The following is a 23,857-nucleotide window of genomic DNA, read 5'->3' as shown; positions in this document are numbered from 1 at the left end:
TTTGCTCATAAGCCTAAAATCGTTAAAAAGCAGACGTTCTATTCTGTCTCTCACCTTTGTTTTCGACTTGATAAGTGGAGCGATTGACTTAGAACAAATTACACGTCTAATGCACCAATTTCAAGAGCTTTAAAAGAGTTTAATATGCTTTCAAATCCTGTGGGTCTGGACTTTTCCTCCACAAAACATATGTTTAAATCGATATTAAATGACTTATATACGTGTCAGACAACCGATTGGATTTATGCGTGTTTGTTTATTGGTAGTTCAAATGCAACTGACTTGAGTTGTACAGAGTAATGTGAATGTGTATATGGAACAGTAATAATGAGAACAACATATATGTGTATGAGTGGAATGAAATGAATAATAAACTAGTGATGACAGCTCGGCCTCTCCAGACATCCAAAATCGTCCCGATTTGGCTGCTCTTCGTCATCATCGCATTCGTCATCAATCTCTGGGAAAAGGTTGCACCATGGTTTCATATTCTCAGGTGTGGCAATTGTTGAATACTTGCGTTGTGAGCACTGGTGCCCATCTATGTATTCGACGACGTATCAATTGTAGCGGAGAACATTTTTGACGATATACGGTCCCTTGTAAGGTGGTTGGAGTTTACGTGATTCGCCAGAACTAGGAGGAGGAGCTGCGAGTAGAACTAGATCGTTTTCGGTGTAGGTGGTTACTTTCGAGTGTTTAGCGTCAAACCGCTTTTTCCACTTTGCTCGGGCTTCTTCGATATTGCTGATTGCTTCGCTGCGACGACCATTCATGAAGAGTTGTGTACTGTCGTCTTGTACTGCTGCCAAAACTTTATTTCCGCTGATATACCGATGTGGGAAGTCGTATATTAAATCTATTGCTGCATACTTTGTTGTTGCGTTAACTTTTGTATTGAGAGACCATTGCAATGATCGCAGATGGATGTCCCAGTCTCTTGGCTCGTTGGTCGATGGCTTCAAATAGTGTAATACTGCTTGGTTTACCCGCTCGGCCAACCCATTTGCCCGTGGTGTGCGTACGGCGACTTTAATATGTTGAATGTCATTTGCCCTGCAGAATGATGTAAAAGCTGAAGACGTAAATGCGGTGCCGCGGTCTGTGAACATTTTCTATGGTAAACCGAAGTATAAGGTAAGTTGGTTCAATGCGTCGGTAACTGGCTTTGTTTTCGTTGACCTGGTAGGAACTATAACTACATATCTGGTGAGTGCGTCGACGATTACCAAAACATGTTCGTATCAACGTTTGCTTTTGATGAACGGACCCAAATGGTCTAAGTGTTGAACTTGGAACGGGAGTTTAGGAATATCCATTCCATACAATTCACCCTCTTTACGATGTGAAAGGCGATGGTAACTACAGTCGATGCATGACTTTATGTATGCTTTTACGAAGTTTCGCATTCGAGGAAACCAAAAATATTTTAACACTCTATTGATGGTCCCGTCGACCCCTGGGTGACCACAGTCATCGTGGTATAATTTTACTATTCGCCACCTCATACCCTTTGGTACTACTAGCTGTGGTTGTTCATTGCCGTTTAATTTTAAGAGTCTATGATTTTTCAAGATGTATTCTGAATTAAACTGAGATTTTTGCGGAGACGCTATCGCCCCTCGTAGAACATCGATTATTGATTTTAATTTCGCATCTTGTTGTTGCATAACTGATACCCAGTCATCAATAGTCAGCGCTTGTACATTACTCGTAGTCGCATGTGTCGATTCAGCTGGTTCGATTGGTGCACGACTCATTGCATCAACGTGACACATTGATGTTCCAGCCCGGTGCACAATATCGTAATCATATTCAAGAAGTTTGAGTAGCCAACGTGCTACTCGCGGAATCATTGGTTTGGTTACCCTGCACTTGATATGGCTTGGCAATCAGTCACTATAGTAAAGTGCTTACCCAGCAGGAACGTTCGAAAACGTTGGCACGTCTCCACAACAGCTAGCACCTCTAGCTCATAGGCATGATAATTTTTCTCCGGCCCTACGCACGCTTTACTAAAATACGCTACTGGTTTGAGATTACCATCTTTATCGCGTTGCAACAAAATACCAGCGATACCCTTACTTGAAGCATCTGTATGCAATTCATGCTCCTTTGTAACATCATAGATAGTGAGAACTGGTGCGCTCGCTATTGCGTCAATTAATTTTCTAAACGCATCCTCGCATGTTGAGCTCCACTCAAATTCTATGTTCTTTCTTGTCAACTCTGTTAACGGCTTGGCTATCAGTGCATAACCATGTACAAACTTACGAAAGAATCCCGTCAGCCCAAGAAAATTGCGAACTTCTAATGGGTTACGAGGTACAGGAAATTCTCTTATCGCTAGCGTCTTTGTTGCGCCTGGCCTAACACCATTTTCGTCTACTTCATGCCCAAGGAATGATACAGTGCGTTTCATAAATGCACATTTCGACAGTCTAAGAGTCAACCCTTCTTGTTAAATTATTTTTAGAAATTCTTCCAAATATTCAAAGTTTTCGTCTTCAGTGCGACTAGCGATGATCACTTCATCGACATAACTAATCACCTTTTTTCCCAAAGGCGCCACTAAATTAGCCATCATGCGTTGAAAGACACACGGAGCGTTCCGCAACCCGAATGGCATTCTAGTAAACTCGTAGTGACCTTTGTGCGTTACAAATGCGGTAAAAGGTTTTGACGTCTCTACCAATTCTATCTGGTAGTACCACGACATCATATCAAGAGTAGTGAAAAACTTTTTCTCAGCTAACGTGGCTAGCACCCCATCGACAGTTGGCATCAGCCATGGTTGCTTTTCAGTTATAGCATTAATTTCACGGAAATCGACGCAAAGCCTATCCTCGCCGTTTCACTTCCGCACCAAGACGATGGGAGATGCATACAGCGATTTAGATTCACGAATAATGCCTAATCCCAACAATTCTTCTATCATTTTCTCTACAACCTGCTGTTTAGGTATCGGAATGCTATAAGGTTTCTTGGAAATTGGCGTGGACGTTGTTAACCTGATGTCCATTTTAAAACGTTTTGATTTCCCTAACTCATACAATTTTTCCCCAAAACAGTGATTATACGTGTTTAATAGCTCAATTAATTTATCAACAGTACCTGGCTGTAAATTATTTCCTACAGCAACTGTGTTTCTATCGATAGTCATTATGCTACACGTACCACCCTCTATAACAACCTTTCCTTTTGATAATATATCGATTCCTATCAATGCTTCGTACTTCATTATCGAGTCATCGATTACTAATAACTCAGCTGCATACACCACTTCATCGAACTTAATTCGTGTAACCATTTTCTCTTTGCAGACAAACTCACCGCCGACAAAGCCAATTAACTTATCTTCGCATGGTGTGAAACATTCGCAGCACCTATTAGCAATCGATCTCTTAATCAACGATTTAGCACTTCCCGAATCAATCAAAACATTGCATTTAACTTCTTGCGTACCTAAAATGGTAACACTCTTGAGTAACTCTCTTTGTTTTTCTTTAATTTGAATTTTGTTAACTGTCACTTCTTCCTCTTCTTCACCTTCTTCTGCCCTCGTATCTACACTTGCTTCTACATTCGTGTCAACACTTGCTTCTACACTAATTACTGACTTGCTTTGACTTTTCGTGTCACTCCTGTTTTTTCGTGCAATTCTTTGCTATGTGACCCTTCTCTTTACATTTGAAACATGTCACACTCACTTCGCTTTTATTTGTTGCTTTTAGCTCACTCATACGAATGGAAAGTTGTGGCATGCTTTTCTGCTCTACACCACTCACTCTCTCTATTCATGTCCCCTGCTGTTAAACTATGTAATGATTGCAATAAATCTGAACACATTTTAAAATTCATTGCGTTCAACGTACGTTTGATGTTTTCGTCCCAAAGACCATTTATTATATACCGGTTAATTGACGCGTCGTCAATTCCTTCACGGCGACCTATTGCAACCATTTTATAATAAAACTCTATGACTTTTTCATCTTTCCCTATCTTTGAATTCATTAAACGTATGTGTGCGTCAGCAACATTATGCACATATGGAAAATCTAATAAGAATACACGAACAAACTCACCCTATTGTCTAAATACTGGCTGCGCATCTGCCCAACGCTCGGCAACACATTTGAGCTTGCTCAATACGGCAAAAATAAGCAAAGAGTCTTCCCATTTGTAAACTTCTCTTAGCTGCTCGATTCGTTGCACAAACTGAATCGATGAGTACTCATTGTCACACGGATCAAACGATGGTAAAATCGAAGCTATCTCATGTAGCGCTGCTACAACTGGCTGTTCTGTACATGTATGTGGTTGTGGCAATATATTTATATACTCACGATTTGTGTAAAACGATGCTGGTGCCATTACTTGTGCTGGTGAATATGTATATTGAGATGAAATACCTTGTCTGTTAAGGATCCATTACTGATACTTAGCATAGACTTGACTTGGCTTTCGAACTGTCACTTACAGTTCTGTTAAATTAACATTGCATGTTACTGATTACTCAAAACTTAACTTGACTTAGAAGTCTGTTGAATTTTGATTTTCTATGTAAGTTCTATGTGACGTTTACATTTTGAGATGCCATTTGTTGGTTTCCATTTCATTTTGACATTTTGTCATACAAATTGACATTTATTTAAAAATAAATTTCAACGCTGATTATGATGCCAGATATTATGCGCCAAGTGGAGTATAATCGTGGCAAAGTTGCCAAGTCAAGTCAAGTCTATGCTAAGTATCAGTAATGGGGGCTTTACTCTCCGCTGGCGTTGGCTGGCATGTTATTGACGTATGTATTTGTGCTGCTGTGCTGTATGGCGAATTATCCAGACATGAAGCTATGCTTCCGTTTTGCGTTTCTATGTGCGTTGACTGCGACGTAGGTAACCGTGCGTTGTTTGCGACTTGTGCAAGTACAGGCATGCTTGGCGACGTGCGTGTATAAAGAGCTTTCAACTCCGCACTAAGGGCTTCCACTACGCCTTGTAGCTCCCTTACCTGTGCCCCGAGTCCACTCTCCTCACCGTCCACCGTTCCTGCTGCCTCCTCCGTACCATTAACCGCTAAGATTACTCCAACCACCTCTGCCAACTTTTCTGCGTCGGCTTCCTGCAAGCGCCGTATTAGCTCCACCTTGTTACCGGATACCTTCAACTCCATCTCACCCAGAGCTACCTTGAATTGCACTACACTCAATTTTGTTAAATCCATTTTTCGATTTTAAAACGCGATTTTCAATATATTTCAATATTTAATTCTGTATGTATGTACAATACAGTAGTTCACCTCACTTCTAAATTCTGTCAGACAACCGATTGGATTTATGCGTGTTTGTTTATTGGTAGTTCAAATGCAACTGACGTGAGTTGTACAGAGTAATATGAATGTGTATATGGAACAGTAATAATGAGAACAATATACATATATATGTATGAGTGGAATGAAATGACATACGTAAACTTTTAGGTAACTTTTAGTTTTTACGATTAAATAACTGTGTGTCTATTTTTTTTCTTGTAATCTGTATGAAAATGTTCACATTTTCTAGATTAATACGAGATAAATAAATAAATAAATAAATAATGCTTTCGTTTAGATATATTTTATTAAAATAATTTGTTAACAAGTAAAGGTGTCTAAGTTCTGGTGTAACCGAACATTATATACTCAGCGTGAGCTTAACTTTTACAAGTCATTTCAGATAAATTTCTGTTCTACATAAAACGTGGCACGGCACGATTAAAAAAAATGTCTCCATTTTCTCCTACAATAAAACTTGATAAGTGAAATATCATTGATTCAAAACAATTTTTTGCTAAGTTATAGCTTATTATTCTAGTCTACGACCCCTTTTAACTTGTTTTACATCTAAGTTGCCGTGGTCTTTAACCGATCTCGTCCATTTTTACTAGAAATATTTTCTACTATAGGGAAAATTTGTGTACCCAATTTTATTACGATCCGTTAATTTTTCTTGGAGTTATGGCTCCTGAAACATAGAAAATTGCTTAGTCATAAAAGGGGCGGTGCCACGCCCATTTTTTTAATTTGAAGTTTTTCCTATTTAGTGTTGTAAATCCACTTGGAAAATGAAATACTATTGATATAAAGCTCTTTTTTGCAAAGATAACTTATTTTATTCATCCACGACCCTTTAAAAATCTATTATATAAAAGTGTGCGTGGTCATTAACTGATTTCGTAAATTTTTCTTCAAAGCATTCCTTATAGTAAAGACAACCTCTGCCGAATTTTGTTACGAAAGGTTTAACGATTTTTGATTTATGATTAATAATATTTGTAAAATTGATTTTATCACAAGTGGACGGTGCCACGCCCATTTTAAACAATTTTCTCAAATTAGTATCAAGAGTCTCAATATCAGTACACACGTCAAATTTCAAAATTCTAGGTGTATTATTTACTAAATAATCAGGTTTTTTGTGTTTACCAAAATGTTATATATATAAAAAGCGGGCGTGGTTATCATCCGATTTCGCTCATTTTCAATACCAATCTATTTTGGGTCCAGATAAGCTCGTGTACCAAATTTGGTGAAGATATATCTCAATATTTACTCAAGTTATCATGTTAACGGACAGACGGACGGACATGGCTCGAATCAAATTTTTTTTCGATACTGATGATTTTGTTTTATGGAAGTCTATATCTATCTCGATTCCTTTATACCTGTACAACCAACCGTTATCCAATCAAATTTAATATACTCTGTGTGCAAAGCATGCTGAGTATAAAAATGGAATATTAAGTAGTAGAGAACGAGATAGAGAGTGAAGAGGCGAAGCCAAATATAGGCAAACCAATTTCACTGAATTTACGTAATAAGTTTGGGATTATTTCGGACACCGTTTTATTATCCTTTCGTGACCATCAAAAAAAAAGTCCAGAAACGATGATGAATTTGATTTTTTTGTGTGGCTGTTGCTGGATGTCATCTTGAATTTTCAGCAACTTAATAATGCAAAAATACATTTTTACGGTTGAAATCTCAAATATCTTTTATTAAATAAGTTGTTTTATTTTATTTTTTTTCCGATTTTGTCAACTCGGTGCTGCTGCCAAACCGTAATTTAACCCTGCTGTGCCTCGGTGTTTCATATGACGCCGCATTCTGCGAACTAATCTCAACTTGTATACAAAAATCAACAAACTGCCAAACAACAAACAAATAAAAATATATTATTTAAATTCATCGACAACAAATAAATGGCAACATACAAATATACAATGTGTCATTCACTGTAACAAAACTCATTATTCTGGCTAAAATTCATTGCTGCTCAAAAATTTGGTCGGGCTCGCATATTTGCTCTCACCATATCAACCACATCTTCATACCGCAAATTTCTAAATTTAGGACATCAACAAAAGCTAAATAATAAATACCAAATAACAACAAAAACAACCAAAAAAGGAACACACGTGAGAACATCGTTTTTAGAAACGCTGAGAGGGAATGCTTCGTTGGAGGCAGCAGAGCTGCATGGGAAGTAATGGACAATTTTTAGTACTTAGTATTTTTGTATCAGCGTTTAATATCAACCAAAAGAAAGCTGCATAACCGTCAAGTGAAATAAAAAATTATTTAAAAGTATTCTTCACACACGCGAATAGTACGCAGCACACTTAAAAGGCACCGTTAAACATTAGATATTAGAAATAATTAATGTTCTCTTAACCGATTTAGTCTCACCACATAAACAGCAACAACGACGTATTTAATTGTAATCACGTCAAAAAACGTGACGACTGAGCTAAAATAAAAGGCTTGAACGCACATAAAATGGATTCGCTAAAAATTCCAAAAGGTAATTGATAAATGTGTTTATAGCATTAGTACAATTGTTTTCGAATATCTATTATCGATTCCCGAGTGACGTCAATTTTAGTATATAAAATTTTGTCTTTAATTTGGCAGGTGGCAGCAGTGGCAATGCAGCTGCTGGTGGCGGCATCAAACCCACTGGCAATGTACCAATCACTGTTCGTTTTAATGCTGGCGATGAATGCATTGATGATATCTTTCAGACATTTCACAATAATAGCAATAACAGTGGTGCAGGTGGTGGAGGGGGTGGTAATGGAAATATTGGTGTGGGCGGTGGTGTGGGTATACAAAATGCTGGTGGTGGTGGGGATTCCCTGTCGAGTAGCCCGTCACAGCGCCATCAACTGCAGGCACAACAAAATGTAAGTAATTATATGTACATACATACATTATAACGTTACAAAGAAACAAGTTTTTTTTTATCGAAACAGGCTGATTAGCCGTCCAACAAGTTGCTTTTTCGTTGGGCCAACGAATTAGTCACAACAAGGGAATTCTTTGCTGGTTCACATTCACCATCAAACCGATCTTGTTCAGGCCCATGATATCAATGTCGTCAGCATACGCCAGTAATTGCACGCTTTTATAGAATATTGTTCCAGTGCGGTTAAGTGCTACAGCTAGTTTAATTTTCTCCAGAATCAAATTTAAAAAATCGAACGATAGGTAGTTACCCTGTCTGAAAGCACGTCTACACCTTTTCCAGTTAAAGTTCAGAAAATTACAACTCAAGCTCAGAAAATTACAATTCAAGTTCAGAATTTCCAATTTAAATTCAGAAATTTACAATTCAATTCAAGTTCAGAAAATTACAATTCAAGTTCGGAAATTCCAATTTAAATTCAGAAATTTCCAATTCAAGTTCAGAAAATTACAATTTTAATTCAGAAAATTGCAATTCAAGTTCAGAAAATTACAATTCAAGTTCAGAATTTTCAATTTAATTTTAGAAAATTTTTTCGGGTATTTTTTTATCCAATGGAAATAAATGTATGTAAGATGGTATCTATGTGTTAAGGAAGCATTGGACATCTTAACTCGTTTAAATCAATTTTGTGAGATAGCGAAGAAAAAACTCTCGCTCATAAGAAGCAATTGCAATACCATCCAGCTAGATTCTTAGCGTCACAACCATTAATCTGCACTGAGTATGACAGCAGTGATGACGAAGATATGACCACTTAAACAGTCAACGGAGCGTCGACACTCCCGGAAGTAACGTATAGGTACTGTCTGCATAGATCTTGGCGCCATATGTCAAAATATCTCAACTTATGCGCCATCATCATCATTCATCATGAATTGGCACTTAATCGCGATTTTGGTTGTTTCGTAACAAATCATGCCAACTTTCCCTGTTTCGCGGTAACTGACGGCGATTGGGAGCACCATGAGAGGTCAAGTCTTCCTCCACCTTCGCAACTGTGGAGGTCTCTCCCTTCCACTGCTTCCAAACCGCTGTTTCAACTGAAGTACTTTCTTGGCCATAGCGTTATCATGCACTTGTTGGAAAGAATTATCATCCATTTGATTTCAAGGTTCAGAATGTACACACCTTGTAGAAAACTTGGGGTACACTATACCCAAGCCACCATTTTGGCCACATGGTCAACGAAGCATCAACACTTCTAGATGTTGTGATATGCGAGATTATTGCCTTAATTGCTGCTTGTCAATCTATGGTTTAAACCGTTTCCTTCCATTGTTTATACTGCTTTGGTTACGGCTACTTCTGACTGAAAAACACTACAGCGCGCACGGAATAGACACATAAAAAAATTGTTTAATCATGTAGAATGAAATATGATGAAAACCGGCAAAAAACAAAATTTAAATAAAATAATTACAAACCAATTTTTTGGTTAAACGGTTTTATTGAAAACATAAATTAAGTAATAATAATACTAAAAGATAGAAAATAATTAGGTAGGTCATAGGTACAAAACATCACACTCTTCATCAATCTAGGGCGTTGATCGGACAAATAAATAAAAGCGTGGGTCGCGTCAAATTTCTATTGATAGTCAACTGCTCATATCTTTACAAATTATATTTTCATGTATGTATAAGTAAGACCAACTGAACCTTAATCAGGTAATGCTACGCCTCACGCCAAGAAAGCTTTTCTATCCACACGCGGTTGCAGAGGCAGGGAAGTGACCTCCACTGAGTTAAGAGAGGCAGATGGAGGAAGACTTGATCTCTATTGGTGCTCCCAATTAGCGTCAGATATCGCGAAAGAGGGATATCTGGCGTGAGTTGGCACGAAAGTGTAAAAATCGCCTAGGCGGTTAAGCGTCAATTATTGATGATGATGAAAGCTGAAATGTATAAAATAGCAATGTGTCTGAGATGGAATCTTCTTGAACATGCGGTACTGTGTATCCAACTGAGCCTGACGCTTCCGCTCATCTCTATCGCATACGTATTATTTATCAAATTCTAAGTATTTTAAAATATCAGTTTTATTTTCATCTAAAATCCCAAATGAAGGCCAGGCGCAGAACGCGCAAATTTTTTTGTTTATTTCTTCAGTGTTCATTGGCATTCGCGCTAAACAAGTTCATTGCAGTTTCATACCGCAATTTCTGGTTGTCGGTTGTCGGTTGTATTTTTTATTTCATAAATATATTTAATCTTTAACACACTAATCCCATGTGCATAAGCGTTCGTACATATATATGTACTAGATAAATACAATTTGTAAATACCTACATATGTTTGTGGTGTTATGTGATTAGTACGTGCTATATCAGGTTACAAAGTCTCAAGTTTTTTGTACATACATATGTGCATACATATGAATATATTTTGATATACCAAAGGCATGATTCAAGATCAACCAGTCTAAAATATTTTAGCATACAATATTTTTTTTCATATAGATGCCGTAACATGATCTTATTCAAGTTAAGATTAAGGCTGAGCTTTTGCTCCAATTTGTGACGTGCTACTTACAATTTTTTTCCCCAAATTGAAGGGAGCAACACTTTTAATGCTCATTTCTTGTAGTTGAGTTAAGCTAAGCGCCGCGTTTTAAAATCTTTTTATAAAATCGCGCTTATAAGCATTGAGTGTTTATATTGAAATCCTCGGATGCCGGTGCATCTAGCAGAACCTATTTAAAAACAAATAATTGTGGACTTTCACATCAATATCATAAGAGATTTCGAGAAAATTGGCAAAGTAAATTTTATGATTGATCCCAAACGATGTTGCTTTTCTTGGAGGGGTGACATAACCTCAACAGCTGTAACGTTAATTGACTTTATAACTAAATCAAATGGCCACTAAGTCAATTGGAGTTATGACCATATTAAATGGTACTTGGTGCCACCAAATACGAGACATACACACATTCGAGACTGTGAAGGACTTCGTCTATCTGGTAACCTGCATTAAGAGCAAAAACAAAGTCAGCTTAGTAATCAAACGGGGAATATCGCTTGCCAACAAGTGCTACTTTGGGCTGAGTAGGCAATTGAAAAGTAAAGTCCTCTCTCGGCGAACAAAAATCACGCTCTACATGTCGCTCATCATACCTGTCCTGATGCATGGCTTGGTGTCATGCCGACGGCGAGTATCGAAGGAGGTATAATGATTAGCTATATGAGCTTTTCGTAGACATGAAGAAGACTTAACCTCCCTTGGTGCTCTCAATTGGTGTCAGTTATCGGGAAACAGAGATAACTGGCGTGACTTGTTACGAAGCGGCAAAAATCGCTTGCACGATGGATGTTGATGACAATAATTGAGAAAGTTGGGTGGGAGGGAAAGAAGTGGAAAATGGACAAAACGTGGGAGATGAGGGAACGTGGTAGGAGGAGAAGACGAAGAAAAGGTGGAAAAGGAATAGGCAGAGGAAACAAATAAGTCCATAATTATAAAGAAAGGATAAAGGTAGGGAAGATAAATAGAGAGAAAGAGGAGAACTCCTAGGGAAAGTGATAGTTGGGTGAAAGAAAAGGAGATAGAGGGGGAAGAAGACGAAGAGCAAGAGTAATAGAAAGAAGAAGTGAAACAAAAACGAGAAACGAAGCGGACGGGTGCGGCGAAAGGGAATTAAAAATTAGAAAATCAGAAATAAAGAAAGGAAAGGTAAGCTTTCCGTGGCAGAAAAACAGTTGCAGCGTTTGCCAAACCACTGCCTAGGGGCGACTTCGTTCAGAAAAACTTTCTAAATCATTTTGAAGTTGTTTTCCAAGAATTTGAATCCAGGCCCTCCGGTGTGATATGCCAGCACAGAGAATGAGGAAAAAACGCGGCGAGGGAGGAATGTTTTGCTAGAAAAAATTTCTATTAGGGGGATTCGCTTTGTATTGTAAGGTGCACGGATTGTTTATATCCTATGCAATACCATGAGGTATGCCTGTCGTAAGAGGCGACTAAAATACCAGATTCAAGGGGCTGTGTAGCGCAACCCTTCAGGTTGCCAGCGCAATATATATGTCAACCTCACCTATCCGCGGCGAATCCTGTTTCACTAATAGACGAGGCTCTGGCGACCCCAAGCTCCTAATGGAACTTGGGGGTGGGGAGGGAGGTATGGCCTGAAGGTTTAATGTGGCCATATAAATCGTTCCCGAGATGGTCGGGCTAGCACCTTAATGGTGCTGTGTTACCGGAGCGTACCGGATCTGTATCCGGCAGCGACCATCACATCGATAACACTCCCCAAAGCCTTCGGAGAGTAACCATATCGCTACAACAACAACAACAACAAGCATCCCATTACAGTTTTTAGCATGCATCAGTAACAATCGTCAAAATATTGGCACAGGGAATATCAAAACTCGATGAAAAAGCATGAAAACAATTGTTTATTTTTTTCGCGAGCGAAATGAGAAGAGAGATTCCGTTGAGGCAGGGTTGCATTTACGTTTCCTACAATTCGCTGCACGGATTGTATGAAATATTTGTGTTTACCTTTTTGTTGTGACTTTACAATCCGTACAATTAATACATTCCGTGCACCGTTTGCAAAACAAAGCAAGTTCCCTTATTGTAATGTTTTGTGTGATTGTTATTTCGAAAAAAATAAATAAAATAATAAAAAACAACACGAAAACTTTTAGCCACTTAAGTTTTTACTTATAGTTAATGTAAATTAAAATGGTTATATTTGGTCAACATTACAACATTGCTTCTTGTTTGTTTTTAGGTGGATGATGTAAATACGAGACATAACTTTCTGCAAGGCAACTTCTTCAATCGCAAAAGGTATGTATTGCACAATTTGTAAATCGACCCTGTACTAACACGATTACCCAATAAAACACTTCTTTTACATACTTCAATTATTTGAAGTTGTACCAAATGCCTCTTGGAATCAAATGTTGGTTGCTGCAAAAGGTTAGGCTCATCTAGATTTTCTTATAGACCTATTCTTAAATGCCATTTTCGGGAGATTAAAGACCATGTTAAAAATATTACAAGGTAAAACGATGAGAGGCAAATAACGGTTAAAAAAATTTTAAAATTGTCTGCTCTCACATTTTTAATTTTAAATTCTTTTTGGTTTTGTTTTCATTACAAGAAATAAACATAAACACCAATTTTCCTTTAAATTAATATATTTGGAGCGTTATTGCCGTTGGTGGAAATATAATGGAAAATAACGGGCAAGCGCAGTCCTCAAACTTTCGCCCTCGTCCTGCATTGAGGGAAACTTTAGCTACGTTGTGGAATAACAGCGAGATAGAGGACTCCATGTCTTTTTGGATTTAAAGGCGTAGAATATTTCCGCGGTAAGGCATGCAATGAATAACGTAGCTTTGCTTTGTCTGTCAAGATAATGCCGTCCCGAATGCAAAGGTTGGCATCATAAGAAAAAAAATACGGTACTCCGGTATCTGTTGCCTTCCTAGTCCCTCCATATTTTTCGCCTCTACGTAACTTGACACAGTTAATGAACAAATCTATTTCCAAATCACACCCGCTGGCGCAAGTTGAAGGCCAGTATGTATCCTTATGAATCTGAAGGGGATGCTCTCTATATTAAACATCGTTAGGAGAGGCTAAAAAACTGTTCCTATTGTCTTTGATTTAAACCCAGGGGTTCCGTATCATACGGCGAAACCATGTGAAGGCAATAATTCGACGGCTGAAAATATCGCCCGTATTTTGGCTGTCAGTTCAAAAACACCCTAACTCTGAATATATTTCAAAAACACCTTATCTCAGAATTATTTCCAATACCGCCCTATCTCAGAACTCAATTGAAGAACGTCCTAACGCAAAATTCTTCAAAAACGTATTGATTTTATGTTCTGAGAGGTTTTTTAAACAAATTTTGAGATAGTGTGTTTTTCAAAATATTTTTCGATTTCTTTCTTCGAAAGCCTTTCACTCTGGAAATATTTTAACGCTGAGAAACTTTCCAATCGTTTAAATCCAAGGGGTTGGATTATGTGTGGCAATATTTTACATCACCATTCTTTTCCATTGGTGAAATTACGAAATTTGTTCTTAAATCGGTTCGTCAGTTTGATTTTTAATGTATGATGGAGGGCCGTGCTTATCAGACCATTTATCCAATTCACTTTCGAGTAAAATTTCGTGTTGAATTACGGTTAGAGAAGATTAAGGCCTTGGAAACCTTGGGGCAGTGGACTTGAGCAACCTAAGGAGGTAGTTTATGTAGAAGGGTTAGAAGCATCCAATAGCATCTTTATGAAGAAGCTATAATAGAGCCTGCCCTTGTAATAGAGACTGCTATCTAAAAACATACAGAGTCAAAACAAAACTACCAGGGCGGAGTAAGGAGCGCAGTATTCTCGCATAAAGATTATTATTTCTAAAGGCGTAGACCGTCTCAGCTAAAAACTCGGTTGAAGAAAGTCTACCGAAGGGTGAAATAATCTAAGGGCTGCTGAAACAAGAGAGGTCAGAGTGGTGACGTGGTAGTACTTTCATGGCGCTTTTGAGAGCACGCTTCTCATGGGAAGACAGTTTGGAGATAATACTTAATTTCGAATATGTACGAGTTTCAGGGATAGTAGCCGACCCCAAAATTCAATGAGAGGGATAAATCTTTTCCAAGCTTAAACTGCCACGTTTAGATGGGTTATTGTCTGCTAAGATTATGAGTACTATTGGAAGATGGCTCGCTCAGTAGCAGTCATAAGTACTTTTAAGACTACAGGCTTATTGCCTCAACATCCTTCCTTGGAAGGCTAGGATATACAAGAGTAAGCCTCCTGTGTCTTTCTAGACCGTTAATGCAATATGCGGCCTTAATGCAATTGGGGTTTTAACAAAATAGATCGGCTGTATGGTAAGCTGCAGAAAGACTACTTCGCAATCTGGCAAATAAAGGACACGAAATCCGTTAAAAGAGGCTCGTCTCAAGGCAGGGTTTTATCACCTATGCTGTGGGCGCTGATTGTCAACCAGCTGCTTGAGCGGTATATTGAGGCACCTGCAATGATATACACACGGACAGTAGCAATACATGCCATACTGTATATTCCAACAGCAGATGAAGTAACCAAAATCATATTGCTCACAAATGGGACAAGTCTTAAGGTCTCGGGGTAGCTAACTGTATGGTCATTGTAGTATAGTGTTAGTTAAGATGGGTTACATTATATGTACGCAGTATCTGCGCTTCAAAATGAACCGCAGAGTCACAATAGAGGTGGGTGTTTTGCGAAAGTATGCGGAAATAACGGAAGACTTAGCTATAGAAAGAAGTTGGATCTGCTGCATACTTTGTTAATCCGTAAAGCAGCAAAAATACTCGGGTAGCGCATATCATTCAAACAACCACCAGAAAGAGTTAGAGGAGGGGGAAACTTCATCTATAATGGGATCCAGGTCGTATATGCATAGTTAGTAATGAAAAGGTAGATGAGTTGGGGCCGGCGGACGATATGGTGAATGGTGTATTGTGGTTGTTGTTGGTGTAGCAATGTTTCGCCCCACCTAATAGCTGCGACCGATCACAAATTGTCATCAATATCCTGTAACGGGAGACCAAGGAAACTTGCTGTTTCGACAGGGGTGAACCATAATGAAAGGGGTGTTAGAGGCGTGGATTCCACATTACAATTAAAGAGATGATTGGTGTCATGTGGGGACACATTGCAAGCGGGGCATACATTTTGTATGTCGGGGTTGATTCTGGATATGTAAAAATTTAACCTGTTACAGTATCCAGAACGAAGTTGAGCCAGAGTGACTCGCGTTTCCCTGGGAGTATGCGTTCCTCTTCCGCAAGTTTTGGGTACTGTTTCCCGAGTACTGGATTTACCGGGCAATTCCCGGCATAAAGGTCCGACGCCTGTTTGTGGAGTTCACCAAGGACCTGCTTGTGTTTTTTTGCTTCATACGGCTGAGTTCTCAGGTGCCGTATTTCCTCAAAATGCTTACGGAGATGACTCCTTAAGTCCCTAGGCGGTGCTGGCTCATCAATCAGATGTCTGTTGGGATGCCCAGGTTTCTGGGTATTCAACAGGAACTGTTTGGTTAGCATCGCATTTCTCTCCTTGATGGGGAGTATTCTCGCCTCATTATGTAGATGGTGTTCTGGGGACATAAGAAGACAGCCCGTGGCGGTTCTGAGCGCAGTATTTTGGCAGGCCTGTAGCTTCTTCCAGTGGGTAGTTTTTAGGCTTGGCGACCATATAGGGGACGCGTAACACGCAAACGGCTGGCCAATTGCTTTGTATGTGGTAATGAGCGTTTCTTTGTCTTTTCCCCAAGTACTGCCAGCAAGGGATTTGAGGATTTTATTACGGCTCTGGATTTTCGGAACAATTGCGGCTGCGTGCTCACCAAAATGTAGATCCTGATCAAACGTCACACCCAAAATTTTGGGGTGTAGGACAGTCTGTAGCGTAGTGCCATCGACGTGGATGTTCAAAATGGTCGTCATTTGGGACGTCCAAGTTGTAAATAGGGTCGCGGATGATTTAGTCGGTGATAATGCCAGGTTTCGCGAGGCGAAAAAACTGGAGGGATCAGGGAGGTAGCCGTTTATTCTGTTGCAAAGCTCATCGATCTGAGGGCCCGGGCCTGTGGTCATTATTCTGCAGTCATCGGAATAAGAAACGATAGTAGATAGTAACTCCTTCTGGTGGCGAAGGTAGTTTTGATATGTAAAAATTTATTTATATTTCGTTTCTGAATTGCACCAATGCCTGCCGACCACCCAGATAATTTGCGGTCCACCTTTTAAGACATGGGGAGACCCTTCCAAGTCTTGCAATAACGTGCCATGGTTGACCGTATCAAAAGCTTTTGATAGGTCCAGCGCTACGAGTACTGTTCTATGGTGGGGCTTCTGATTTAGACCACAATTTATCTGGGTGCTAATGGCATTTAGCGCAGTGGTGGTGCTATGGAATTTTCTAAAAAGCCATGCTGATGACAGGCTAGATGCAAATTTGCTTTGAAGTGGGGGAGCAAAATGGCTTCAAGCGTCTTGGCTACTGGCGATAGGAGAGATATCGGGCGATATGACTCTCATATGTTAGCTGGTTTCCCAGGCTTTAGTAGCGGGACCACCTTGGCCATTTTCCATTTTTCGGGTATGACAAAGGTGGAAAGAGACAGGTTGAAGACATGTGCTAAATATTTGAAACCCTCTTTCCCTAGGCTTTTAAGCATCTGCATGGCTATGCCGTCTGGGCCCACTGCTTTGGATGGTTTAGCATGACCGATGGCATCCTCAACCTCTTTGGCGATGATGGTAATTGGTGACGCGCTGAACTTATGTTTACGTGCGCGTCTGTTGGCCCTCCGTCTATCTTTGTCGACCGTAGAACGCATTATATATTGTCGGCAGAAAGCGCTCGCTCATTTTTTCGCACCCGACAGCACATTGTCGCCAAAGGCGATGGAAACTTTGTCATTGTGCCTAGACGGATGTCATAGGGACTTTACAGTGGACCAAAGTTTACCTACACCGGCAGAGAGGTTACAACCGCTTAGGTGCTCCTCCCATTTCGCCCGCTTGTGTTCATCCACAAGCAATCTGATGCGTTGGTTTATGCCCCTTATTTGGGGGTCGCCGGGATCGAGCTGTCTTATAGGGTCACGTTCTCTCGCTAAACTTGCGGCCTCTGCCAGGAAGTGGGACCGAATTTCGGGAATTCTACCGGCGGGAATGAAACGATCCGAGGCGGAATCAATGACCTTGCGGAAAACACGCTCACCTTGGCGGGCATTAGTTGGGATAGGGAGGGCAGCAAAGCGGTTGTCTGTATAGGATTTGTATTCGTCCCACTTTCCTTTTTTAAAGTTAATGAAAGTGCGTTTTTCTGCTACGATGAAATCGGCGGGACGCTCGAACGAAATAAGTATAGGTAGGTGGTCGGATGCCAATGTTACCATCGGCTGCCAGTTGACGCAGTATTGTGGTCGTGCCTTACGTTTGCCATATTAAGGCTCCGCTTATTAGCGGCAGCCAAGCTATCGTTTTTTTTTTTTTCTTTTTTTGTTTTTCCAAAACGACAGAGTTGCTCCATAACAAAATTCGTGCAAAAAGTTCTGGTGCTAATAAGTACAAATACACTTTCAGTAAGGTCTTTATCGACCGACCGTCACATTTTTGTTGGATAGACTGTATAGCAAGACCTTTTAGCTTTGCTGTATTAAGTATGTTATAAGTAGTTGTCTCAAGAGCATCGCCCACCAATTTAATTAGTGTCTCTTTACATATTGTTCTTATGCAGCATGGATGGTGATTCTTTTGTCACGTTCCGTGCGCGTTTATTTTTTAAGTTAAGTCTCCCACCAAAAACTTACGAATATTACCTCACCTGGTTGGCTGATGGCCGGCTACTGCCTTAGCGTTTGACAACAAATTTATGAATGAACGAACAAAGCCACACAGAAGTATTGTTCTACTACTTATTTTGATATTCTTGAATGCATTGAATATGAGGGCTGTTATGATTTTTTGCTCTGTCCCCTTGTGCTTTGACTTAGTACTCGTTTGGCAGATGACGGGGAAACCAAGTAGAGGTTGCTTTTCACGCTTTGTTTAAAAACAGTTTGACTGATGTTTTGTTGTATGCCGTAAAGGCAAATGAAGTAGCGACTGAAGTAGCAGGTCGTATGTCTTTGTATCTTTATAACGGCATGTTTCGCTTTGGTGCGAATGGTGGATGTGCAATGCTTTAAAGTTCATGGCATTACATTCATAAGCGCATTCCAATACAGTCTGTTTACCTGCTTTTGCCCAAACTCGCAACTTTTTATTTACAGGCAAAGCACGACAGTATTTACTATATGTGCGGGTGGGTAGCTACCCTGCAAAAAATGCTATTTGTCTAGGATGAATCTGGGATGAGTCGCAAAGGAATATGCGACTATAGCCAGTTCTGATCTCTTTATATGGGTTGGAGTGATCGCTTTTGTTTGAGCATGTCCTATGGAGAGACTAATTGTACCTGTTCATGCCTGAACGGGTAGTGTCGGACTGGTCCTCTTTATACCCTACGGGTACTGTCGGACAGATTCTCTTTGCTCGGCTATGGGTACTGTCGGACAAATTCTCTTTCTACTCGTACGGGAATTCATACGGATTTTACAACTTTTAAAAATTTAATACAATATTCTGAATTTTTTGTCGTATTGGTGTTGTACAATAATAAAAACAAAACACAAATATTACGATAGTGGACCATATGGTCCTAGTATTTTAGGTTCGGTATAGAGCTCCGCCTTTTTCTTAAATAATTCTATTCAATCACATTTAATCTTTTTATTTTATTCATTTCGTTGCTGTTTGTGGACTAGAGGGGATCAATTATACCCCAATGTGGACAAAAGAGATCAATCGCAGATCGCTCTCCTTAGGGATTGATCGCAGGATTTTTTACAGGGTACTTTCCAGATTTCGAAGGTGTGCCATGAATGATTTAGTCGAGACAATCTTTGTGCCGCTGCATTTTGCAGACTCATAGCATTGCTTTCTTGCTGCAAAGGCGGCTTACGATAAGGTCGCAGGGTCTCCATCTATTCGCACTATGTTTATATCGTCGTTAGAAGCTGGGACAGTTTATCCTGTATTTTTCTTAGATAATCCTCATCTAAATAACGGTTTACATTTTTCTCTCGGTCACCTCACAACATTCAATATTCCTAGTCATAGAAAAAGATAACCCTGACATATTTCATGTATCAACCTGCCGCATACTATGTATATTCACAGCACAAACCATTTGTTCAACTGTTCGACGGAACAAACTCTTCTAACGTCAATTTCATTATGGGCCAAACCTGTGGAAAATTCCGTAAGCAGATTTTGATGCTTATCCTTCGAACGAACGCGTCTTTAAAGAAGGGCGAATTATTACTCGTCAGTCATCAAAGACCTCACACACACTGAAAGTGTTCATAGTGTCCAAAGTACTGTTACAACAACAACCGAGTATGATAAAATAAATAAAACCTGAGTTTTGTTCTTACAGAGGGAAAATTTAATATTCTATTGCCTAGTCAACAAAAACTTTGGCTTCTATGTATAAATTTTTTCCCTGGTAGCGATTCCTAATTAAATGACGTCCTTCACAGTTCCGAAATAGTGCATCCCAAACACGTGCCATGCCCGTGGCGCAATAACCACTCACACTAGGCTAGTACAGACTCATCTGTTCAAAACAAACCTGGCGAGTTATAATGCCCATAGCGCGAACAACACTTGTATACAAGGTAATAACAAAAAGAATTCAACGCAATTCGTCGATCAAAAAATAATCCATACCAGGTGGTGGCAAAGCGAATTCAACCAATTCGCCGTGCAGAAGAATGTCAAGTCAAAAGAAAATGTTCAGTGATTTCGATTATCTGGCATATTGCTGTCGTTGTATGGAAAATAATCAAGAAGAATAAATCAGCTGTTGGGATATTAACACCTGGTACTGAATTCGCCTTGATTCTACCTAAATTTTTCCTCGAGATCGTTTTATGGACATCCTGTCCTGTATGACGTTGCGTTGAAAGTATCAAGAAGAACCAATGGCATGGGATAACACCCCTTCTACTGAATTTGCCTTTTACCCAGATAGTGTGAAGATTTCTTTTTTGGTTACAGGAAATATTTGTTTCGTTTAAGGAAAAATATGTTTTTGTTCGTCTATTGATATAGTTCTGTGAAAACGGTTAGAGCCTTCCATGACATTGCCCTATAAGCTTGCTGCAAACTAAATTTTAAACATCCCCCTGCGCAAGCTTAACACAGTCATTCCGTCTTGAAAGAACTGACTTGAGATAAGTTAAATGGTTCTTAGTTGGGTCGATCTTGGAGGAAAAGATTGGCGGGTGGTTCTCTGCCAGAAGGTCGATGAAAGTAGCAATTTTAATCTGCCGTCTTCCAAATGAAAGTTGTCGCGATTAAGGATTAGATCGGATCCTGTTAACATTGTGTTAACATTTACTCGTATGGAAAAGCGGCTCTTAAGCCACGAGCAATCAAGAGTAGTCTGGGAGTGCCTGACGTCGCCTGCTACTCCATCAAAATATTTTAAGATTATCATAATGTGGATCACGGGCAATAGCAATATCCCGGGAACTCGTAGCACTGAGCTGGCCACCGTGGTCTGTGCACGTACAGATGGGCCTCGAATCAGCTGAGCAAACGGTGGACACGTCAGAGGACATCTTTTGGATTACCAAAGGTCAGCTATTAATGGTGATTGTGCTTTGATGCGTTACTGCCCAATGTGCGTCCCCTTCATGCTGCACCTGCATGCAGGATGTCGAGTTGGAATCATTGAGTTACTTCATGCTTTGTAGTCTTCAACTTTTGCTGGGGCAAACGCGAGAGTATTTCGTTCTCGGCTTACTTAGATAACCGAAGGTCTTTTTTTTTATATATTACTGGTCACCATTAACTACAATTCAAACCTAACCTAACCCAACTTTATGGCTCACCAACATACATAGATCTAAACTTTAGATTCTAAAGGAACTTGGTGTAAATGTACGTTTAACTTTTAAGATTGTTTCAATTCAACTAGAGTTTACATGAAAATGCTTATACATATTCATGAAAAATTAAAAAGCGTCTGGTTGAGTTTGTTTATTTTCAACGAGCTCACTTCCTCCTTCCTTTTGCTTTGTTTTTGTTGGCGCGTGTCTGCTATAAAGTATAAATTTTTTTAAGTAACCTATTGACGGGGTTTCTACTCCAGCTATTCAAAGCTCTCTTTCGTAGACGTTCCTGTAGGCTTTTTATGCCGTTACACTCATATGCAAGCCCATAACAGCTATTGCGCCTGAATGTATGCTTACTTTTATTTTTGCAACTTTTTATTTCTTTTGTGAGTTTTTCTTTCGAGTTATTATGCATCAATGTTCCTGTCTGTCTTTGAATGTGTCTATGTCTGGCAAATATTTATGCATTGCAAGCATGGAGTTTGACTTGCATTGAAACATTGCATTCCGTGTCGTCGCGCCGAGCGTCTAGGTAGGAAATTTCGAAATTGCTCAAGCTATATGTAAATATGTTAAGTTGTATGCTTGTATGTATGACTATGTATCATTAAATACATTTGCATCCATTTTACTAAAAGAAATGCATTTGCAGAACAGTTGGTTTAGCTGAGTTCGAGAGGTTATAGATTCCAAAGTAAAACTACATGAACGTACTTGGATCACCTGAAAAAGGGTGGATTGTAAATTGATTCTTCTTAGTTGGTACGTTGTAAAAATATTGTTTACTATGTTTCGAGCTTATTTATAAAAGTAAAAATTTGGAAAGGCCTGAGATCTGTAGGCTCGTAACCACCGCGAATTACTTCGCTGCTTTTTAAAGTAAAAAGACAAGCCATGGTGTCACATAATTGCATTGATATAGGAGAGTAATCAATAATCACTAACTGGGTTTTTATGCTAAAATAGTTGTATGCCGGGCGCAAGGTAGGAAAAAAGCTTAAGAACCTAGCCGTAGTGGACAAAATCTCGGCTCCGAACAAGAGTTGCCAAAGAGACAGTCTCCTACTGTCTGGATCGGTTAAGAACTATGAAGGAAGCGATGCCCGCAATGAGGAGTGCTGTCATGTGGTAGATTAACTCCTGCAACTACTATCTGAAGATGGAATCCGCTGTGAGAGTTATGCGGATGATATAGTCATAATTGTAAGAGGTAAATAGCGCTATGTCGAACGAAGTGATAGTGTGCAAGTGTAAGCTTGAGCAGATATACTATGTTTACCCACACAAGACTGCTACCATTAATTTTTCTATATAGCCCAATAGAGTTTTTATGGACTCAGCAATCTACGCAGATAATATTGCAATTGTCACAAGTGGAAAGTGGACTCTGCCTACTGGCGTCACATGGTCAGTGACAGCATATGTAAAATGTGCAGGTTGGAGGAGCAAACGGTCGACCACGTTCTGTGCTCGTGCCCTGATTTATGATGGGATTTTTCAGTTTGGACGTTGAACGAACTTCTGGTAATACTATGGACTCATTTGTTCTATTTGAGATCATCATGAACCGGCCAGTTCAACCTAACCTAACCAGCAACCGAACTAAGTGAAGAATCTTAGAGTATAATCCTCGTTTCTAAACGATTATGTCAACAACTTAACGTCTAAAGCTAAAAAAGCATTCTGAAGGAGGTGCGATCCTTAGACGCTTAGATCGACCAAACAAACACTCTTCTCTAGTACACCGATGAGTCAAAAACATCGCGGCGAATCGGAGAATGAATGAGATTAAATACTCACCAGTCCTGTAATATCTGGGTAAGAGGAACATACTATCCATCCGAAATTTTGCTCTATCTGCAAGGCCATAAAGGTGTTGTCCAGCAAGAAAAGTAGCGTCCACAAAGCGCATCAGATCTGAACCACTTGTACAATAGGTCCCCATACTATCAAAGATAATGTCAGGCAGGCAGAGTGAGAATTCAAAGAGGTACATTGGCGCAAGACCAGGTGTTTGCGACAATCCGAGCTCCTCTTGAAGGAAAAAAAAAACAAAGCTAAGCATTTATTTAAATCAATTTAAATTCAATATTCTATATGTATTGTG

The 23,857-nt window shown here is 39.5% G+C and overlaps 1 protein-coding gene across 1 annotated transcript in view; it reads left to right on the top strand.

Annotated features, from left to right (window-relative positions):
* orb2 overlaps positions 1 to 23,857 on the top strand; it is a 94,053-nt gene that overhangs the window by 30,638 nt on the left and 39,558 nt on the right. Inside the window, exons 3-5 of the mRNA XM_067788795.1 lie at positions 7,393 to 7,843; positions 7,954 to 8,225; positions 13,025 to 13,083. Of these exons, the coding sequence (XP_067644896.1) occupies positions 7,819 to 7,843; positions 7,954 to 8,225; positions 13,025 to 13,083 (356 nt within the window). The 5' untranslated portion in view covers positions 7,393 to 7,818. The remainder of the gene's footprint in view (positions 1 to 7,392; positions 7,844 to 7,953; positions 8,226 to 13,024; positions 13,084 to 23,857) is intronic.

Source organism: Eurosta solidaginis, chromosome 5 (assembly GCF_040869045.1).
Source record: "Eurosta solidaginis isolate ZX-2024a chromosome 5, ASM4086904v1, whole genome shotgun sequence".
Taxonomy (NCBI): domain Eukaryota; kingdom Metazoa; phylum Arthropoda; class Insecta; order Diptera; family Tephritidae; genus Eurosta; species Eurosta solidaginis.
Note: the sequence above shows the minus strand (reverse complement) of the source record. Positions and strands in the feature narration are given on the sequence as shown.